The sequence below is a fragment of the Olea europaea genome, unplaced genomic scaffold, assembly GCF_002742605.1.
Source record: "Olea europaea var. sylvestris unplaced genomic scaffold, O_europaea_v1 scaffold1636, whole genome shotgun sequence".
Taxonomy (NCBI): domain Eukaryota; kingdom Viridiplantae; phylum Streptophyta; class Magnoliopsida; order Lamiales; family Oleaceae; genus Olea; species Olea europaea.
The window spans coordinates 121659-140808 of record NW_019234008.1 but is presented as its reverse complement, the minus strand read 5'-3'; the positions used below and the strand labels follow the sequence as shown (position 1 = coordinate 140808).

Genomic DNA, 19150 nt, shown 5'->3' with positions numbered 1-19150 from the left:
AATCCACCGCCCAATTCACTATAATCCCAGATTAGCTAATTGGTCCTTTTCATTGACATTTCCGCCACATACGCACGTAGGATACAAAATTAAAGTTACTCTTCTTCTAAAATAATAAATTCAAGTGTTTTTTTTTTAATCCCTTCCTTTTAAATTATAAAATATAACCATCAATAAGATTTGTCAAGGACAACTCAGTGCACAAAACTCTAGAAAGTCTCCAATCTATCAAATAGAGCACTTTAACCCCAAGATTTCAACATTGTCGCGATTGAAAATCAATCTCCAATTGCTGCAGTTAAATCAATCTATCTATCAATTCTTATATTATATCTGAATTCATTTTTTTGGGTCCCTACAATAGCATGAAAACTTTATCAACAACTAGACATATGGCCTGTATAACCAAAGAATACACAAATTATGTTACCATATGTGCAATTTTTGATAATATAGTCCATACGTCTAACCGTCTGTGGCTTTGCTATGCTGCTATGCTGAATGAGAAGAGAAGCACTGTTAATGCATCAAGACAGTAGATCAATTGTGAATATAATCTTTCTCTTTTTATCGGTAAGTTGTTCAATCATACTATAATAGTAGAAATCATAATTTGACTGTTAAAAATTCAAATCAAATCATATGCTAAGAAAATTATTATCCTCTTATTTCGATTGGTGGGGGGGGGGGTTGTTGGGTAAGTGAAGAACACAAGAGAATGTCGATTTAACTATCAAACACACGATTTTCATTTGTGCAAACCGGAATGTTAAATCATTGAAAGGTCGAGGATTTAAATGTTCTATTTAAATAGTTGAAGACCTACTTACACCACTCGTCCAAGAGTTAGGACTTTTTAAGTGAAATCGTTCCATATTCTAATTGGAGGTAAAAAGGTGCCGGAGTTGGGCGTGGGTTCGATGACAACTAAATCGCGGTAACGTCACACTCCGACGCGTAAGCCACGCTCTCCCTCCTCTTTCTCTCTCATCGATCCAATGCAAATTTATCGTTGCAGCAATTCTTTCCAAATTCCCAAATTCAAAACACTTTTCAAAAATTGAATTCATCTGTATATTGAAATCGAACAAAATAGCTGGTTATAGTTATACCAACAAAACAGAGCAATCAACCAGCGAGACTCGGAGAGGGGGAAAAAAAATAAAAAAGGAGTAAGCATACTATTAAATTTCCTGTAGCGTTTCTATTGTTCTCGGACGGGTATAATTTCAAATTCTATCGGATTTCCAAGGCCCATATCTAAAATTCTTCAAAATTCGATAGCTTTTAGCTTTCAGCTTTAATTTTTCATTTTTAAAGATCCGATCAACTTTTATTTGATCATGTTTATTGATTAGACTTGGATTATTGACTTTCAGATTGATTGCTTGATCAGTAAAGGTGGATTGATGACCTGAAGAAGAATTCTTGTGTATTGAAGGAAGGGATCATCGATCAGTGAGCTTTCTGGGCATATAAAGATTTTTTTATCCTTTGTATATATTGTAGAGGTATTATTTTATGCGTATATGCATTCTTCATTCTTCTTGTGTTTATAGAAATAGGGTAATTTACTAATGAATAAAGTGTTTGCAACTAGAAGCTATTAGTAAAAAGGCGAAGTATATTCACTTGTTTAGAGTAGGGCCCACAGTCTATTGGGTTTATTTAGCTCTGGTTTGGAAAGAAATTGGAATTTACTTTTGGGGTCTGTATAGAAGTTTTATTAAATGACTAGATAAATGGAGGCTTGAGGATTTACGTTGGAACGTAAATTTGGGCTAAAATTTGGCAGATGAAGAGAATTTTGGTATTTGAGGCGTGAAAACAACTGTATTGCAGCTAAATACTTCCAAGAGTCCAGCAGAAATAATGACTCGTGAGGCATCTGGTCCTTCCAGTCAATGGCCACAGCAAGATTTAACCTCTGGCCTTTTGCTTAATGGGGTGCCAGTTTGGAAAAATGTAAATAACAATGTATCTGTACAGACAGGTGAGGAGTTTTCAATGCAATTCCTTCAGGATCGTGCTACTTCAAGAGTTGTTCCTCCCTTGCATGGCGTTGCTCTGAACCATGAGAAGAAGGTTGGTGTGCCTCAAATTCAGAATAACCAAATATGTTATGAGGACCTTTCAAGAGTTCTTGGATTGAGAAGAATGGATTCAGAGTGTGGTTCTGATGTCACTGGATTTACCTCTGCAAAGGGGTCTACTACAGAGATTGAGAATGGGATTTATGTTAATAATGAAGCTGTATATTGTAATGATGGTGGTGCTAATGGACACGTGCCAAGAAAGTCTACTGCTGTAGTGTATAATGATCAGACCAATTCAATGCAATGTGCTTCAGTGTTACCTGAATCTGAATCCTCTAAATCCTTGGATTCTTCAGGATTAAGAGTTTCGGATGGTTCTCTATCTGGAAAAATAAAGTTTTTATGCAGTTTCGGTGGTACAATATTGCCTCGACCTGGTGATGGGAAACTCAGATATGTAGGGGGACAGACACGTATCATATCAATACGAAAGAATCTTTCATGGAAAGAACTAGTGAAGAAAACATCTGGCATATGCGCCCAGCCTCACTCAATTAAATATCAGCTCCCAGGAGAGGATCTTGATGCACTTATATCTGTGTCTTCTGATGAGGATCTGCAGAACATGATCGAGGAATATTATGGGGATGAAAAACTTGAGGGTTCTCAACGACTCCGTATTTTTTTGATTCCTTTGGGAGAATCTGAAAGCTCCTGTACATTTGATGCCAGATCCGTTCAACAGAATGAATCTGATTATCAGTATGTTGTTGCTGTAAATAATATTGTGGGGATTGATCCTTTCCCCTCAATGTACTTTAATGGGCAGCCTTCTGCAGTGGAAGCGAGCCATTCATTGCCTAATGCAGAAAGCAACCCAATCTTTAAGGAAAGCCCCCCCTTCCTTCCATATCCTTTGGAAATGAAGGATAGCCCCGGTGTCCCAAATCTTACCCATATTTTGAATGAATCCCAGAATTTGATCAACTTCCCAAATCAATCCCCTTCTATTACTCCCGTTCTTGTTCAACAAGGAGATCGAAGGAATGATAGTACAGCATTGTATAAAAATATTGCATCAGGGAGCAGTACTGAAGGCCCCATTTTATTCAGCAATGCTCAATTATCACCTCCACCCGAGAGTTCCATTTGCTATTCTGCTGCATACTATCATAACTCTCAGTTGCCCATAAATGTGACCAGTTCACTCGATCCTATTAGAAAAGATGACACCATGCAGCCAAATGTTTCGAGTGAATCTATTTTCCAGGGCGAGCTTGTGGCTCCGCCTGGACTTAAGCAAAACAGCAGAAACTTTGAACAAAGCTGTCATGACAGGGCAGCAATGACAGGAAGAATATTTCATTCGGAGAAGCTTCACTCTCGCCCAGATGATCTGATGGGCATTTTGCCAGGATGTAATGATTCAATTGGTTCCCATCGTGGAATGCCTCATGCCGTTTCTGATTCCAAGCTTCAGGAACAAGGTGAGAGGTCTATTTACGGCTCACAAGAAGGTATGACTCCGTTGTCCACCTTGAACTTTACAAGACCTCAATTATCTTCACAGAAAGTACCAGTTTCTTTGCAAGAAAAGCCATTGCAATTTCACAAGAATATTGGCCTTGTCGAGCCACAAGTTCATATTAAGCGACTGAATGTGGAGCCAACTCTATCTAACAGAGGGGTGGAACTGATGTTTCCTCTTGGCTCGGAGTCATTAAGCGGAACTGGATCTAATGATCAGGTTGAAAATTGTTGGAGTTCTGAAACAATGATCAGGCATGACACAAGTGGCCAACTGTTACACAATGTAGAGAACTTTTGTGGTAGCAAGTCACCTATGGTTGCTATGGAGTCAATTAAAAATTTGCAAAATGTCAATTGCCCAGCATCTCCAATGGACTTCAACTCTTCAAGACAAGATGCACAGCTCGCTAACTGTGTTATTCATGCATCATCTGCAATAGACTTGAAACCAGGTGTTGATTCAACGGTTGAGAAATCTCAAAACAATCATATGGGGAAAACCTCATCTGGGGTCATTAGGTTCAAACAAGAAGGCAACAATTCATGGGACAAGAACTCAGAAGTTGCCAAGCTTATACACAATTCTAGGGAACAGTCTCATGTTGGAAGCTCTTTAAGTGTTATACATGGTGAATTATCTAATGATTTAGTTTCACATGAGGTCCCTAAGCATCAACCTGTTGCAGGTCCAAATGATATGGGTTTTGAGAAACCCAAGATAACAGGATCTGAAGACCTGCTTAACCCTACAGTTGCTGATAATGCAGGTGGAAATAAGATTCTGCACAACTCTGCTTTGATGCAGAATTCATCTAAGGATGCTATTTATAGGAGAGAAGTCTGTCTCCTCGATGAGGACTTGGCCAATTACACTGATCACCGTATTGGAAAGTTGAACCATTTCGAATTTTCTAATGAGCAGCATAAGCTCCAGGAGACTCAACTATGTAAGAACAAAGAACAACATCAGCAGAAGCCTGTCCCTATAATTCAATACGCAAGTTTACATTTATCGCCTGCTGCCGAATCTCGCTCCAACATCGTCCTAGAAGTAGCAGATACAGTTAATGCAGAAAACTTATCTCCTAGTGCTACTGAAGCTGAGAGCACTTTAAAGAATTCGAGTTCTGAGGTAAATTATTTTTTGCTCTATTATTTTGAATCTCTAGTCACATTATCATCTCATCTATATGAAATTTTAAGCCATTGCCCGTGCTTGATGTAGGATGCCCCTTCCGATGGACATAAAGAAGAATTGATTAGTGATGCGATGATAGCTGAAATGGAAGCGGACATATATGGTTTGCAGGTATCTGTTTAATACATATTAATAACAAAAATGCTAGGTGTCCTGCTATCATCCGTCATAATTTCACTGAGCTTTTATCCTTTTCTACTTAAGCAGCAGGTGGGGCATGGGTTTGGGTAAGAGTGGTTATGGTTGCTTTCTGCCAATGATTACATATCATTCTAAACTAATTCTTGATATAATTATATAGCTTCATTGTTGTATTAATTAAGCATCAATTTCAGCCATAAAATGCTAATGATATTAGTTACATCTGGTAATGTCCTTTGAATTCACACATTTGTTACACTACAGTTATTGCTCTGACAAGAAGTGTTTGGTTTTCTTTGGAACCTTCAATTCCTTTTCCACAGTTAACTAGTTTTTTTTTTTTTTTTGGTGTGGGGTTGGTGGGAACTAATTTAGATTATGTTTGAACATCAATTTTGTAGTTATTTTTGTTTCCCTTTTTAAGAGATTTTATATTAAAGTAAGACCATTATAGTGCACATATCGGAATTTTAGTTAAACATGTTCTTAAGGTTTGAGTCTCTGCCTTTTGATAATTCAACTTTTCTTGCAGATTATAAAGAATGCTGATCTTGAAGAATTGAGCGAGTTAGGATCTGGCACATATGGAACTGTTTATCATGGGAAATGGAGAGGATCAGATGTTGCCATCAAGAGAATAAAAAAAGCATGTTTCTCTGGGAGATCATCAGAACGAGAACGATTGGTGGGTCATTTATATATTTCCTTTCTTTGCAACTCGTATTTCTTTAGGCTGCTGAGCAAAACTTGTTCAATGTAACATGCATGTAATGTTCATTATCCTCTGCCTTTGCAGGCACAAGACTTCTGGAGAGAAGCGCAGATCCTGTCCAATCTCCATCACCCAAATGTTGTTGCATTTTATGGAGTAGTACTAGATGGTGCTGGGGGAACCTTGGCAACTGTAACTGAATTTATGGCAAATGGATCGCTCAGAAATGTCCTAATTAAGAAGGATAGGTAAGCCAGCTTCCACTTCATTTCTGCACTTTTCTTGTTCATAATGTAATAGGAGATTCTGAAATAAAAATTGCAGATCACTCGATCACCGTAAAAAGCTCAAAATTGCCATGGATGCAGCTTTTGGCATGGAGTACTTGCATTCAAAAAATATTGTCCATTTTGATTTGAAATGTGACAATTTGTTGGTTAATCTAAGAGATCCACAACGACCCATATGCAAGGTACTTACGACTAAATGAAGAGTGGATATTGTTTTGAACTGCATGTTAATTACTCTGACTCATGAAAAAAAATTGGCATCAGGAATGCGATCATGCACCTGGCTTCCCCGACCAGGAAAACATATTATAAAATGCTCTGTAATTTGGGGATGAAACCTTGGTTAGGAGATTTTTTTTTTTTTTTTTTTTTGTGGGGGGGGGGGGGGGGGGGGGGCAAATTCATCTTTTTGACATTGGTGGCTACTAATATTGCCATAATGCATGTTTGAATATCTATGATTCAAGCTACTATGGGTGTTATAAATAGGGGAACAGTATTCTAAATGAGGTGAAGTTAAATGATTTATTTTGTATTTTGCATCCTCCAAAATGTACAGTTTTCAATACACGACTTCTAATAATAACTAGAAGTTTTAACAATTCATGTTTTGAAAGATAAAAGATGGCCCTAAACTGCATACATGAACAAAGAGAGTCCAGGTAACACTTATTTTTGAAACATTTGATCTAAAAGCTTGAGCTGTTAGAGAGGTTACGTGTAATATAATTTTAATCTTGTTTTAACATGCCTCGCACGTGTAGGAGGATTCCATTTTCCCATCAAAGGCATAACATGTGTACAATATTTAATAAATGGAGGCTGTGAGACTTGAATCCACGATTTTTATGTGTTATGATACCTGTTCAACCACTTGATCTAAAAGTTTAAGCTGTTAGAGAGAGTCATGTTATATTACTTAAATTTTGTCTTTTAACACTTAATTTAAATACAAAATAAACTATTTCTTCTCTTGTGATGTTTGTAAGATAATTAGTATTAAACCGAGTTGGCAGATGCCTCTGTGCATATGTGTGTTGAAAACCACAGATTGCTACAGTTGAAGATGGGATTCACCTGGATGGATGTGATCAATCCCACTTTTGGGAGAAATCTTACATTTTTCTCCGATATGAACTGGCAGTAACTGAGAAAGTTTGGTAGGTTGGAGATTTTGGACTATCAAGAATCAAACGCAATACACTAGTATCTGGTGGTGTGCGAGGAACCCTTCCATGGATGGCACCAGAACTATTGAATGGGAGCACTAGCCGGGTATCAGAAAAGGTAAAAAAACTTCTATAAATATCTTCAATGCGGTATCTAACTGATATATATCAACAATTATAGTATAAAGAACCAGAAATATGATTTGGCTTTCGACAGGTTGATGTGTTTTCATTTGGCATAGCACTATGGGAGATCCTAACTGGTGAAGAACCTTATGCAAATATGCATTGTGGGGCCATCATTGGTAAGTTGATATCATCAACTAGTGACTCAAATGGCCATTATATTTTACGAAGAGTAATCATTTGCTAAAGCTAATAACCACAGGTGTAACATGGCAAACAAATATTAAAATTAATTCAAATTGCTTTGACCTAGAACAAGAAACTCTTGTCAATTTCAATTATTTGATGTATTATCATTTTGTTATTTAAATTTTCAGATTTTAGTTTTTTTGGATTTTCTTTTCTCTGTTTAGGGGGAATTTAGATGTTTGATATTGGATTTTAAGTTCTATAAGATAGCTATGTAATCTGTGAAATTTGTTTTTCTTTCCTATGGAGCTTTTTTGGCCTTAAATTACAGAGACTTTTAGGGTTACAAATAACCATAAAAGGAAATTTAAAACTACTGACCATAATCTGCCTCTTGAATACCCAGCATAAAGACTTCCGAGAATGTCCTCAACAAAGTGAAGGGAACTAGTGAACAATGAAAGTCAAATCTTTCAACACCCCATATCCTCTTTCCTCATATATGGGGATTATTCAGGCACTACATAGCATTAGTGTTAGACGGGTAAAACAAATGCATTGTATATGAAGAACTTTGTCAAAACCCCCAACCAATGTCTTCTATGTAAACAAATCATAAAAGATGACCAAATCCCCCCAACAATGGAGCTCAGAAGCCTGGATCAGCTTGTTCCAACCATACTCTTATTGCCATGGTGAGAATGCGTTGGTGAGGAATTGAGTGCTTTTGTTGGTCGGTCTTTGTTACTTACCAAGAAAGCTGCAATTGATTCTGGCATCGAAATTGCCAGCTAAGGTGACAGTTTTTAGTGTGATATTGATGGCTCAAACTGAGCCAATTTCTGGTTCTTCAAATATGACCAATTGACCGTTGAAGTCCACATCTTTGTTTGCCATGGAACACACGTTGAGGCTTAAAATACCTGTTGCAGAAGCATTTGTCTGTCATTTTCTGCTGGAACTAATGCTTTTTTTCTTCAGTTAATTTTGCTCTTTTTTATGGTGAGGTGGTAGGATGGGTATTGGAGTTTTCTCGTCCATCATATCATTTTAACTGATCTGTAAATCATGCATGTAGGAGGAATTGTCAAGAACACTCTTCGGCCTCCCATCCCTGAAAAGTGCGATAGCGGGTGGAGGATACTGATGGAACAATGTTGGTCAGCTGAACCAGAAGCCCGGCCATCATTCACTGATATCACTAATAGGTTAAGATCTCTGTCCGTGGCCCTTCAATCGAGGGGGAATATCAACTATTTGAACCAAATGAAGCCCAATATTACCATGTGAGTCCAAATTCATAAATGTGTGCTTTCTTCAGGGGTAAATATCGAATATTATCTTGAAAACTGCAGTTGGGGTCGAAGTTTCGTGAAATTTTTATTTCTTCCGTTGATAGTGTCTCTCTCATTTTGGTGTTTTGAACCTTTACCAATTATTGAAATCTTTTTTTATTTTTTGCAACTGAAACGCTTTAAATTACTGTTCAGACGTGAAATAGAGTATTTTAAGACAGGTAGTTGATTAGCCTCGTATGAATCACTTTTCCTGTGTGGTTGAATGCAAGAGTAGTTTTTTGATATCTTCTTAACCCTCGTGTTTTCAGATTTTCTTTGAATTAAAGGGCTCAATGATCGGTACCTCTTAAAAAAAATAATAAAAAAGGAAGAAAATGAAATTAAAGCAATAAAATATTGCTTGATTTAAGAGCATGTTTGGAAGAGTTTATAAAGTTTCGAATTATAAATAGATAGAAATAACGGTTGAACAAGTGGACAATAAGCCCTCGTTTGGCCCCCGTTATTTAATATTATGATTTTTGGATTAGTGTTTTTTGGAAGAATGTGATTGAAAGAGGAATTTTTTATTTATTTATGTGTAATATTATTTTATTGGAGAATGTGTGGTTAAAAAGAAAAGAAAGAAATTGTATGGGAAAATTACAAAAAACTAGGTGTTTCAAAAACACAATTCTAAAACCAGGCACAAGGTTTAATAATGCATAAATTAAGTTTCCATCAAAAATTAAAACCCCCTTATATATTAAAACCTTAATTCGTTCTCTCTCTCTCTCTCTCTTTCTCAAACACACGACACAGTGGCACACCCCCTCTCTCTCTCGCTGTAAGCTCCCGACTGTACCAATTGGCAATCAGAACTCCTCATCCTAAGTAGTAGTCGTCGTCGCCCAGCCAAGAGCACGAATCGTCGTCGTGCGATTGCAGATCCACCCTTCTCCCTTTTGAATTATTCGTCACGTTGACCGCCTTCAAGCATCGTTGTGAGCGCTGTTGCACGGTGGCGCTCACAGTGAATCGCGTTGCCGGCGCTGCTGGCTTCTTTGTGGAGCATGGATATTGGTAGTGTTGGTGAGGTTTTGTGAGGGTGACTATGTGATGATGGTGCAACGACGATAGTATGGTTACAGCGCTCTCTCGTCGTTGGAAATCTGAGCGTTGCAACTGCTACGAAGTCGTCATGGCGTTGGTTCGAGCGTCGATCTATGATATGTGTGCTAATTTATGTGATCTGAATAGTAGTGATGGATATAGATGCTATAAGATGAGCGGTGTGGGTGCGGTGGTGATGTGTTGTGGGCGTGGTGTTGTGGTGGTGTTATCGGCACGGTGGTGCTCATGATGGTGGAGGCAAGAGGCGGTGTTGCCCAACTATTGTTATGTTGATGATGGTTGTGGTGGTGGTTGTTGCGGTGATGGGTGGGGGTGTCTGTGACCAACAATTAGGCGTCTGTGACCAACTATTTGACTTATTTATGACAAAAAAATTAGGTATCTGTGACTACAAAATAATTTATGAGCAATAAATCGTGATTTGTGACCCATAGATAAAATGTGACATGTAATTTGAATTATCCGTTACCTCGAAATAATTGATTTGTCACCACGAAATAATATGTGATCAATTAAATCAATGATATGTGATCAGTAAATAATTCTGTAAGCATTAATCGTGTAATTGTGACTTTATTATATTTAATGAATAAATATTTTCAATTAATTACCTGAATTTTGAATTTTTAAACTTTGTACCTGATTTGTGAATTGGTGTAAACAATACACCTGAATTATAAACTTTTCCCAATTTGTATTATAAATTTAATGGAGGCTCAAACAGGGACTAAATGTAGACCTCTAAATGTGTGTAAACAATAAGTAGTTTGAGTGTTTGTAAATACGAGTAAACAGAAGTGCAAAAATTGATTTCTAAAAATTTTGAAAATCTACATTTTTCTATTATATTTCCTATATCTTAATCATTTCAGTGACAAGTGTGTGCTATATTGCTGAACTGAGTTAGGGGAGCATACTGGTTGACATAGGAGATGATCGAATACACACATCTCGAAGGTCAAACATTATTTAATTCACGTGGGACCCACACACTTTGTGAGAGCTGATCATCTCAAGTGTTAAACATTTTCTAGCAAAGTGATATTTTCGTGTATTGCCGCACATTATGTTTGTCACATCACATAATTACACCTCAAATAAAAACCATAATAATTTTACAAATAAAACATGTTAAGAATTAAAAGACTACGTCGTATACCCCTTTTTCATAATTTAAAATGGGTTAAACCATTTGTACAACATGGTCGGTGTACGGCCCCTCATATGTTGAGGGGGCCCACTTGAATAAAAAAGTTGTACACCAAGTAGGCTTCAAAATAATATGGTAACAGTAGTAGTCAATGCCGTTGAATTTCTATTTTGTAAAACTTAATTTTCATTTTTATTTTTTTTACCAAAAAGATATATCAAGAAAAGGAGAATGATGGTTAAATAGGGTTAAAAACATGAAAGTGTGGACAAATTGAGTTGAAAGTATTTCGTTTGGATTTTTTATTTTTTTTTTCCTTCTCCTTCCAAACTTTTCATTCATGCTTCAAAATGTATCCACCTTGTTTTTAACCCTATTTTTGTAGCATTTCTCCCAAGAAAATTACTACTCGCTTTTCTTGCTCACATTACCTAAAATTTTTCTTTCCCGCTAGGTTTAGAACATGCCTACTTTGACCAAATCTTTACCTAATCAACAGAAGCATATGAATGGTGATTGTGTAATAGTGAAAAATAGTAAGACTAAAACAAATTTTTTTTTAACCAATAATATTTAATAAAAATTTAAAAATATAAATAAATAGAGAATGCTGTTAATATAGCCAACCATAGGGTTAGCCACAAGGCCTTTTTAGAGCAGGTCTGCAATCTGATCCTCTTTGACACCTCAACCTCAAATTCAAATAGCGTATAGAACATAGCATCACCATAGCAAGAAGTAAAGGCACATGCTCTAAATATGCAAAGGTGCTAATGTCTCACCGATCATTAGACAGATCAGTCCCAGGAAACAACTACTATCTCTAAAATATGCTATCTATTTTAACTCGCATGTTTGCTACACTGACTAGACAAAACTAGACAGAATCAAAGAAGAAGTTACCGTTCACTACCATGTCTCAAAACATAAAATACACATGTGGATTTCAGAAAGAAGGAATACGACACTCTTTAGAACTAAGACATAAAGTTCAAAATTTAAAGGCCAACGTGTTAACTAGCACGATACTTCAAAAATGATAATAAGACATCAACTCCAACAGAATATATTAAAAATAACAAATTTCTAGAGTTCAAACACTTGCCTTCCCTATTAAATAACCTTGTTCCATCTTTCCCCCCTCACTACTGAAGGAACCCACAGCTGCAAACAGATCCTAGAGAAAGACGGCGTATCAGGCTCTGAGCTGATGGATCTGTTTCCTAGCCCATGCTGAACTGCACATGATTTAAACATGGTTAGAAATATCACAACTTGGTCAGTCAAGAGAAATCAACACATTTTTTACATAGATATCAACTTGTGTCCACAAATAAACAGGAAGACTACCGGAGCCACTTGCAACAAGTCTTAAGACTGTTCTTGATCTGACCTAGAACGCATCAGCCTTCGACGCCTTCTTGGGTTTGAATGAACATCTACACCAATATCACTCAATGTGTTCAGATCGGTTTCATTATGATCTTCTTCTTCTTCATCGTTGTTGTCATCCTCCACCTCCTCATCATCATCTTGTACCAGCCTTTCACCCCAAAGATAGTGCCGTCTAGAAAAAGGTCCACTAGGGCGTCGATGCCTTGCCAAACCTCTTGACCTGACACCTCTTCCCTCGGATGCTGGATCCGTTGAACCAATCATGTGAAACAAGAAGAAGGTGCTTAACCACCTACGAGCTTCAGCACTTCTTTCGGTTCCGCCTGATAACACACTTCCATTATCATACACATAGTCGCCTAGAACTCTTTCACTTCCACCTGATAGCCCACTTCCGTTATCAAACGCATATTCACTAAGTACATGTCTTTCCCTTTCACCTGATAGCCTATCTCCATTATCTATCACATAGTCACCAAGTACAACTGCCCCTGGCATGGAGGAACGAATGGCACTGACAATATCATTGTTCACTCTCTGCTCTTCAAGGCGTTGCCAGGCTTGCTGTCTTGATGGGTCAACATCAGCTGGGCAGACTGTCGGATGAACCATTCTAGCATGCTGACGTAATTCCCCATAGTTACCAGAGAACAAGCATGATTCATGAGAGCAAGTTCGGGACTTCTGGTTGAGATACATTCTGGCCTCTTCTACGACCTTCCAGCCCAGAACACTACCACGACACAAAGGGCATCTCAAATTTGGTCGTGGTTCTGGCTTCTCCATGTTATTCTCTCCAAGATCAAAACTTTCCCACAAGATTCCTTCTTGTTCTGCAAAGTCAGAAACTGCATCATATGTGCTGCTTCCTCCAGATCCACCAGGCATTTCCACAGCTGTCCCAGTGTTATTTGTATTAAGATCGTGATCCACATGATCCCCAGTCAAAGAACTTGAAGTTCTCACGTCAAAGTTCCTATTAGAAGCATTAATAAAATCATGCAGACTTCTGGGTGCTAATGAAGTATAGCTGTCTGTGTTTTCTCCTGTAAGTTTTGTAAATCGGTCCAAGCAATTTGAATGCCTATAACTAGTGTCGCAAATGTATGACCGACAGCCCTTAGCATGAGAACTGCAAATGAGAAGAACAGTATTGTGTGGGTGCTCCATGCATATGGGGCACGAAACTTCATCCAATTCCTTGTACAGAGCAGACATATCTGCATCATTGGATAAGCTTCGCTTTCTACCAGCCATCTATTTGCACTGTGAGAAGTTTCAAATATTGAATTTATTAGCATAACGGCCATATTTCAGCACGGTTCAAAGAACACCAACAAAATATAATTTAATCTATAAAATGGTAGTAGAAATCATTATTGTATCCCATGACAAACATAGAATTTATAACACTTCTTGTACAGGTAGAAAAACATTTATAAGAAACTACTTCAAAAGACATAAAATGGACAAAAGAAATCCAGCAATATTTCAAGCCATAAGTGACGGTGTGTCCGAGAGTACATATTTGTGTTAAATTGTCTGTTAATGCATGAGAGAGAGACCTTAATGGTTGCCCTACTTCCAAAACTACAAATCATATTCGAACAGATGAAGCAGACAATATAAAAGATTACAAACGAAAATCTGATTCCAGCAACCATCACAAGGGAATGCTCAGCACACTTGGTTATATGAGAAGAAATTATTCTCGATTTGCACCTTCCATCCCATGACTTCACCACTATCTTTTACAGCTAATAAGTAATAGTAGATCAAAAAATCAATCGGGCCCCACAAATTATCTTTGTTTATGCAAGCACGACATTTTGTGATAAGTCGAAAATTATCGCTAATTATCTATACATTTAAAAAAAAAAAAAAAAAATCCAAAACAAAAAACGGCAGTTCATAACATCATTTATGAAATACATAAGCTGAGCAAGAAGAAAGTCTTTCATGACATTATACTGCTGGTATATATGATGCAATTACTGTTAGGAGAAATTTCTAATTGATTTATTATCAACCCAATACATAGCTTCTTATCCCCATGATTAAAATATCAAGCTAGCCTACTACCATTCCCACCCCAAAGGCCCTTTCATCCTCTCCTGTAGATAAGGACAACAAACCCCAAGAAAAATGAAAAATCCAGAATTTGAACAGTTATTAGGTGTGGATTTTAAGAATTCTTAATGCCACACAAACCTAATAGCAGTGACAATAAAGGAATGATACGAGAACGGGCATCTATCAACTATGCTTGTCTAAAAGAAGAGGCCACAAATATCTAAAACTGGAAAGAGCTGGGGAAATCAAACAGGGAAAGAAAGAAAAAGAACAAAAAAGAAATGAGGGGTATAGAAGGATCAGAACGAAGCCAAAAGGACATTAACTGACTTCATCGCTCCAATCGAACAGTACATTACATTCAAGCCACATTTGACAACGACCACCCTTTAAAAAATCTGAAACAGCTATAAAGCTATCATACCAGACTCTAAATTTCATCTCTCACACATTTTCCGATTATTTTATGTAAGATCAAACTAAGCTTGCCAAATGAAAAATCAAACTAATATATCCCAACACTTTTTGGAAAATTAGAGTGCTTATTAACTCAACTTCTTCTATCCTTATTCATACTCTTTTGGCCTTTCCTTCCCCAATAAATATAGAACTTCAAAAGGAAGCTTCCTGGAACTCATAAAAGTTAGCTAGATCTTAGAGATAACAAACTCTGAGCCACCTATGGATCTGTTGGTGCTCCCAAAAAAAAAAAAAAAATGTTTCCTTCCCATAGTAATTTCCTAATAACAGGAAAGACAAAGGTGAACATATATTAAAATCCCGACTCCTCAATATAATGAAGACAAAACATGTGTCGAACCAGAAAAATTGTCTGCCACAGTAGGAATTCAAGTGTGTACAATCAGAGGTCTAAACATTCAAAAATAGAAATTAAGACAATTTAACAAACGCCAACAAACAAAAATTTGAACCTGGTGAAAGTAATATTGACGCAATGCAATCCTACATGGTAATACATTTTTACTCACCGATGAAGGTGTCGGGCTTTCTCTCTACTGGCACCTCTGAATCTTATCGACACTGGATCAAAGTTACCAAAGAAATACAGTATCTATATTTGACTTCAAAGCATATATGATGGCCACCCGTTCCAAGAACTTAAGTACACTTCAGTAACACACAACGTACAAAACGACCTCTAATAAAGATATTGATAATATCTTGAGCCACAGTAGCGAGTCCTATGACCTGCAGTGGTAACATGGACTATAAATGGTCAGTGGCATAACATCTAATTTTATAATCAAATAGCGAGCTTCAGGAATTATGCAGTGCTCATAAACAAAAAATGAATTTAAAAAAGACCTGAACTTACAGGGCATAGATTGAATCTATGAAATGAAGACTAATACAAATCATTTCAACGCAGAAAATAATAAACACAAATCCAAGCAAAGCCTGAACTCAACTTCACAAGGTTTTGGCAAAACCCTCCCATAAATGGATGGGTGTGCAGATCAGATTCTGCTAATTCTGCAGAATTTAAAAGGTCCATGTTCATTGTATAATATATCATCAAAACATGACATTTCGATCAACCTTTCTCCATGCAAGCCAGGATAATAGAGAATCATTGGGACGCTAATAACCCATAATAATCACAAAATTTAATCAAACTTTCCAAGATGCTTTGCCCAGAATTTTTTTTAAAAAATTAAGAAACAAAGGAAAAAAATAAAAAAATATCTCCATGTTCCATTTCATTCCCTCTTAAAATCTATATTTAGGCAAATATAAACCCAGAAACGGAAACCACAAAAAAATGTCAAGAAAAGAAATCCTGACCAAAAATCTCAAAACCCCAAATTCTACCATGAACAGATGGTTTATTATGTATCGATAAATACAAATAATTATAAGCATATACATCTATCCCCACAAGCATCAAGAACTATTGATCCAACAAATGATAGAATACGAACGAAAATCACCGCTTACAATTTGAAGTCGCCGAATTAAAAAAAAAAAAAAAAGGTCTAGCAATTGCCCTCACCAAAATTGATGCTAAATTGCGGGGTTTCCAAGAGTCACTTAGCTAAAATTGGGTGGACTTCACGAGAAAGCTTCGGATGAAAGTGCGTAGAAGAAATGGTGAAAAGTTGTATAAACCTTTCCCTTTCATATTAATACATACATACAACATAAATATACATATTAATTACAGAGTCGGTGCAGAGAAATTACAGTGTAAGAAAAAACATTTATTCTTCCATTGAAGTTTTGAAAGAGATTCTGAAGGAAAGAGGAAAGTATGAGAGTAGAAGATTGGAAGGGGGTTGCAAGGACGAAGCAGCTGCGACTTGCGTGTACATTTTGCATGCCGCCAACGTGAACAAGAATGTGGGCCCCGTTCTGTTCGGTCCGACCATTTCATTTCATTTTTTGTGCCTTTTTTTCATTTCAACAACGTTTGGTGATAGCCTAATAGGTGTGATCTACTTTACCCCAACGGTCAAAAGTGAAAATTTATACACTAATTACATATAGCCCTTGTTCGGTACTGATTAAACTTAAAATTTTAATATAAATTAAAGTCAAAAATTCATTTCAATCACATATTTTAACGATCTCACAATTTTTCTGTCACACATTTCATCAACTTCTATCAAAATTTACTAAAAATATGATTTTAATTCCCATCAAACAAAGGCATAATTACTACTTAATTTGGTTAAAAATCGATTGCCGTGGTATTAACTCTAGGTTGGAAGACATTTGATGAAAAAAGTGAAATCGGACCAAAGAAGGAAGAAGTATAAAGTTCGATAACTAAATTGTAAAACTCTAAAAGTTGATTTGGATTATAAAATGATGATTGAAGAAGACATATATCAGATTGGATGATATTGGAAGTTGAATGGCTTAAATTGCACAAAAAAAGGACTTAAACTGAAAAAAAGGAAGGAATTCAGGGATCAAAGTAAACGTCGAGCTAAGATGTTTACTCCATGCGATCGCAACTAAGAAAACTAACCAAAAGTCTTAGGTTGTATAATTGCACCCATATAGGCCGTGCAATCACACAGCCCATTTTTAGGCAGATGCCAAAAATTACACATTTATCGATAAAAAAAAAAAATGAGAGAGAGAGAGCCAAAAATTACTCTTCAAGAGAATTAAGATACAAAGCACCAGGAATGCATTATTGAAGATTGTTTCTTGGTTTTTGGATAAGGAAAAAGAAGGTGCAATTGGAAATTGTTGAAGGATGCTTGAAGAGATTCAATAATTCGAAAAACTTTTCCTCTTTTTCTCCATATTTTTGAATTTTGAGGTGATATTTCATTATTCTTATATGATTTCTTGTAACTTGATGATACTAAACTAAACTTTTAGTCACAAAGACATAGATGAACCCTTTATTATGAAGTTTTAACATTAATTTCAAGACTCTAATGTTACTATTTTTATTTATTTGGGACGATTGTTTTATAATTTAATGGTTTTTAGTTAATTAACTACTGATTAAATTTTTGTGTGATCTTTATTTTGTTCAAGAGAGATTGTTAAACAACATTAGTCAATAATCATATACAAGTGTTGTCATAGTCTTGAGTTGTATTAAAATACATTAATAAAAGGTGATTCGAAGTCTTCGTACATGTTTTAAATCAATTTTACAAACGCTTTCTTATTAGTTCAGTAGATTAGATTAGATAATTAGTGTTAGAAATCAACAATCATTAATTGACTATTCGATTAGAGTTGATATTAATTAGAACTCTATTAAGTACCTAGTCTTCGAATGAATGATACTTTATTCACTATTTTATTATTCGTCTACAATCTTGTTAGATTTCGTCGATCATTTGACTAATTATAAGTAAACTTAAATATGAATAATTTTTTATGTCAAAATAAATTAGCCGTTCAATTATAAACTAGGTAAAAACAAATATCTATAAAAGTGCAAACAAACATTGAATTAGTGTGAGCATCAAAATAATTTTTTTCCTTATGACTGTTGAGGCGTGCAAATTGTGTGGATCGCAATACACTAAGCGTTGGGTCCATAACTTATAAGTCAAATAAGTTCGAAAATTCTAATTTATTTGATTTATAAACCGTAGGACTCAAAGTTGTGTGCATTTTGGCTTCCAAAATTTTGAAGACCTCAAAACTTATAAGAAAGAATTATTTGGATGCTCGCTCTTATTTATATGGCTTATAAGATGTGAATCGCGTAATTATATGTATTTGATCCACATATTGTGAGTAGATTTGGACGTGTCTCGAGTTGAATTGGTTTTGGGCTCAATCCGAAATCAAAACCGACTTGATCGATTTGGGTAAATTTCAACTCAAATCGTCCCTATCCAACTCCAACTTTTAAAATCGTACTTTATATATGCCAATTTAAAATCAAATACCATCGCCGTATTACATACATCAGAAACTTGACTCGAGATTTACGACATTAGTGGCAAGCACCTTCCTTAATCATTAATTTCTATTGTCAAGTATGCTTGTAAAATGGATAAGTGTCACAGAGCATACCGAATGCAAGACGAAGCCTACCATATCCTGTCGAACTAATTTTGGTGTTGAGGGCCCTTTTTATGCGTCGGTGCATATTCATTTTCAAAGTAACTAATTCAACGTGTGGATTTTAACACTAAAAGACGATCAACGATTAATTTATGGTGAGAAAACATATCCATGGGGATAATGTGTCCTCACATATTACATATGGCAATATACTATTGGAA

General features: G+C 36.2%; 2 protein-coding genes across 9 annotated transcripts; one reads left to right on the top strand and one right to left on the bottom strand.

The window, feature by feature from the left end:
- Positions 1-888: 888 nt before the first annotated feature.
- LOC111377307 lies at positions 889-8971 on the top strand. 5 transcript variants are annotated; one of them, XM_023000383.1, is made up of 10 exons: positions 901-1172; positions 1380-1511; positions 1796-4698; positions 4792-4875; positions 5438-5590; positions 5702-5865; positions 5942-6089; positions 7072-7194; positions 7294-7381; positions 8470-8971. In XM_023000383.1, the coding sequence occupies exons 3-10, from the start codon at positions 1873-1875 to the stop codon at positions 8679-8681; spliced, it is 3798 nt and encodes a 1265-aa protein (XP_022856151.1). In that variant the 5' UTR covers positions 901-1172; positions 1380-1511; positions 1796-1872; the 3' UTR covers positions 8682-8971. The 5 variants fall into 5 exon arrangements, 4 of the variants coding, with proteins under 4 accessions (XP_022856152.1, XP_022856151.1, XP_022856150.1 ...); XM_023000385.1 differs by having other exon boundaries at positions 902-1172; positions 1990-4698; XM_023000384.1 differs by having other exon boundaries at positions 889-957; positions 1380-4698.
- A 2799-nt stretch (positions 8972-11770) lies between these two features.
- On the bottom strand, positions 11771-16785 carry LOC111377305. 4 transcript variants are annotated; one of them, XM_023000381.1, is made up of 4 exons: positions 16435-16785; positions 15410-15629; positions 12303-13613; positions 11771-12185 (listed from the first exon to the last, which is right to left on the bottom strand). In XM_023000381.1, exon 3 carries the CDS (start codon positions 13602-13604, stop codon positions 12324-12326), a length of 1281 nt encoding a protein of 426 aa, XP_022856149.1. In that variant the 5' UTR covers positions 13605-13613; positions 15410-15629; positions 16435-16785; the 3' UTR covers positions 11771-12185; positions 12303-12323. The 4 variants fall into 4 exon arrangements, with proteins under 4 accessions (XP_022856149.1, XP_022856146.1, XP_022856145.1 ...); XM_023000378.1 differs by having other exon boundaries at positions 11771-12190; positions 15410-15647; positions 16435-16772; XM_023000377.1 differs by having other exon boundaries at positions 11771-12190; positions 16435-16772.
- Positions 16786-19150: the final 2365 nt, after the last annotated feature.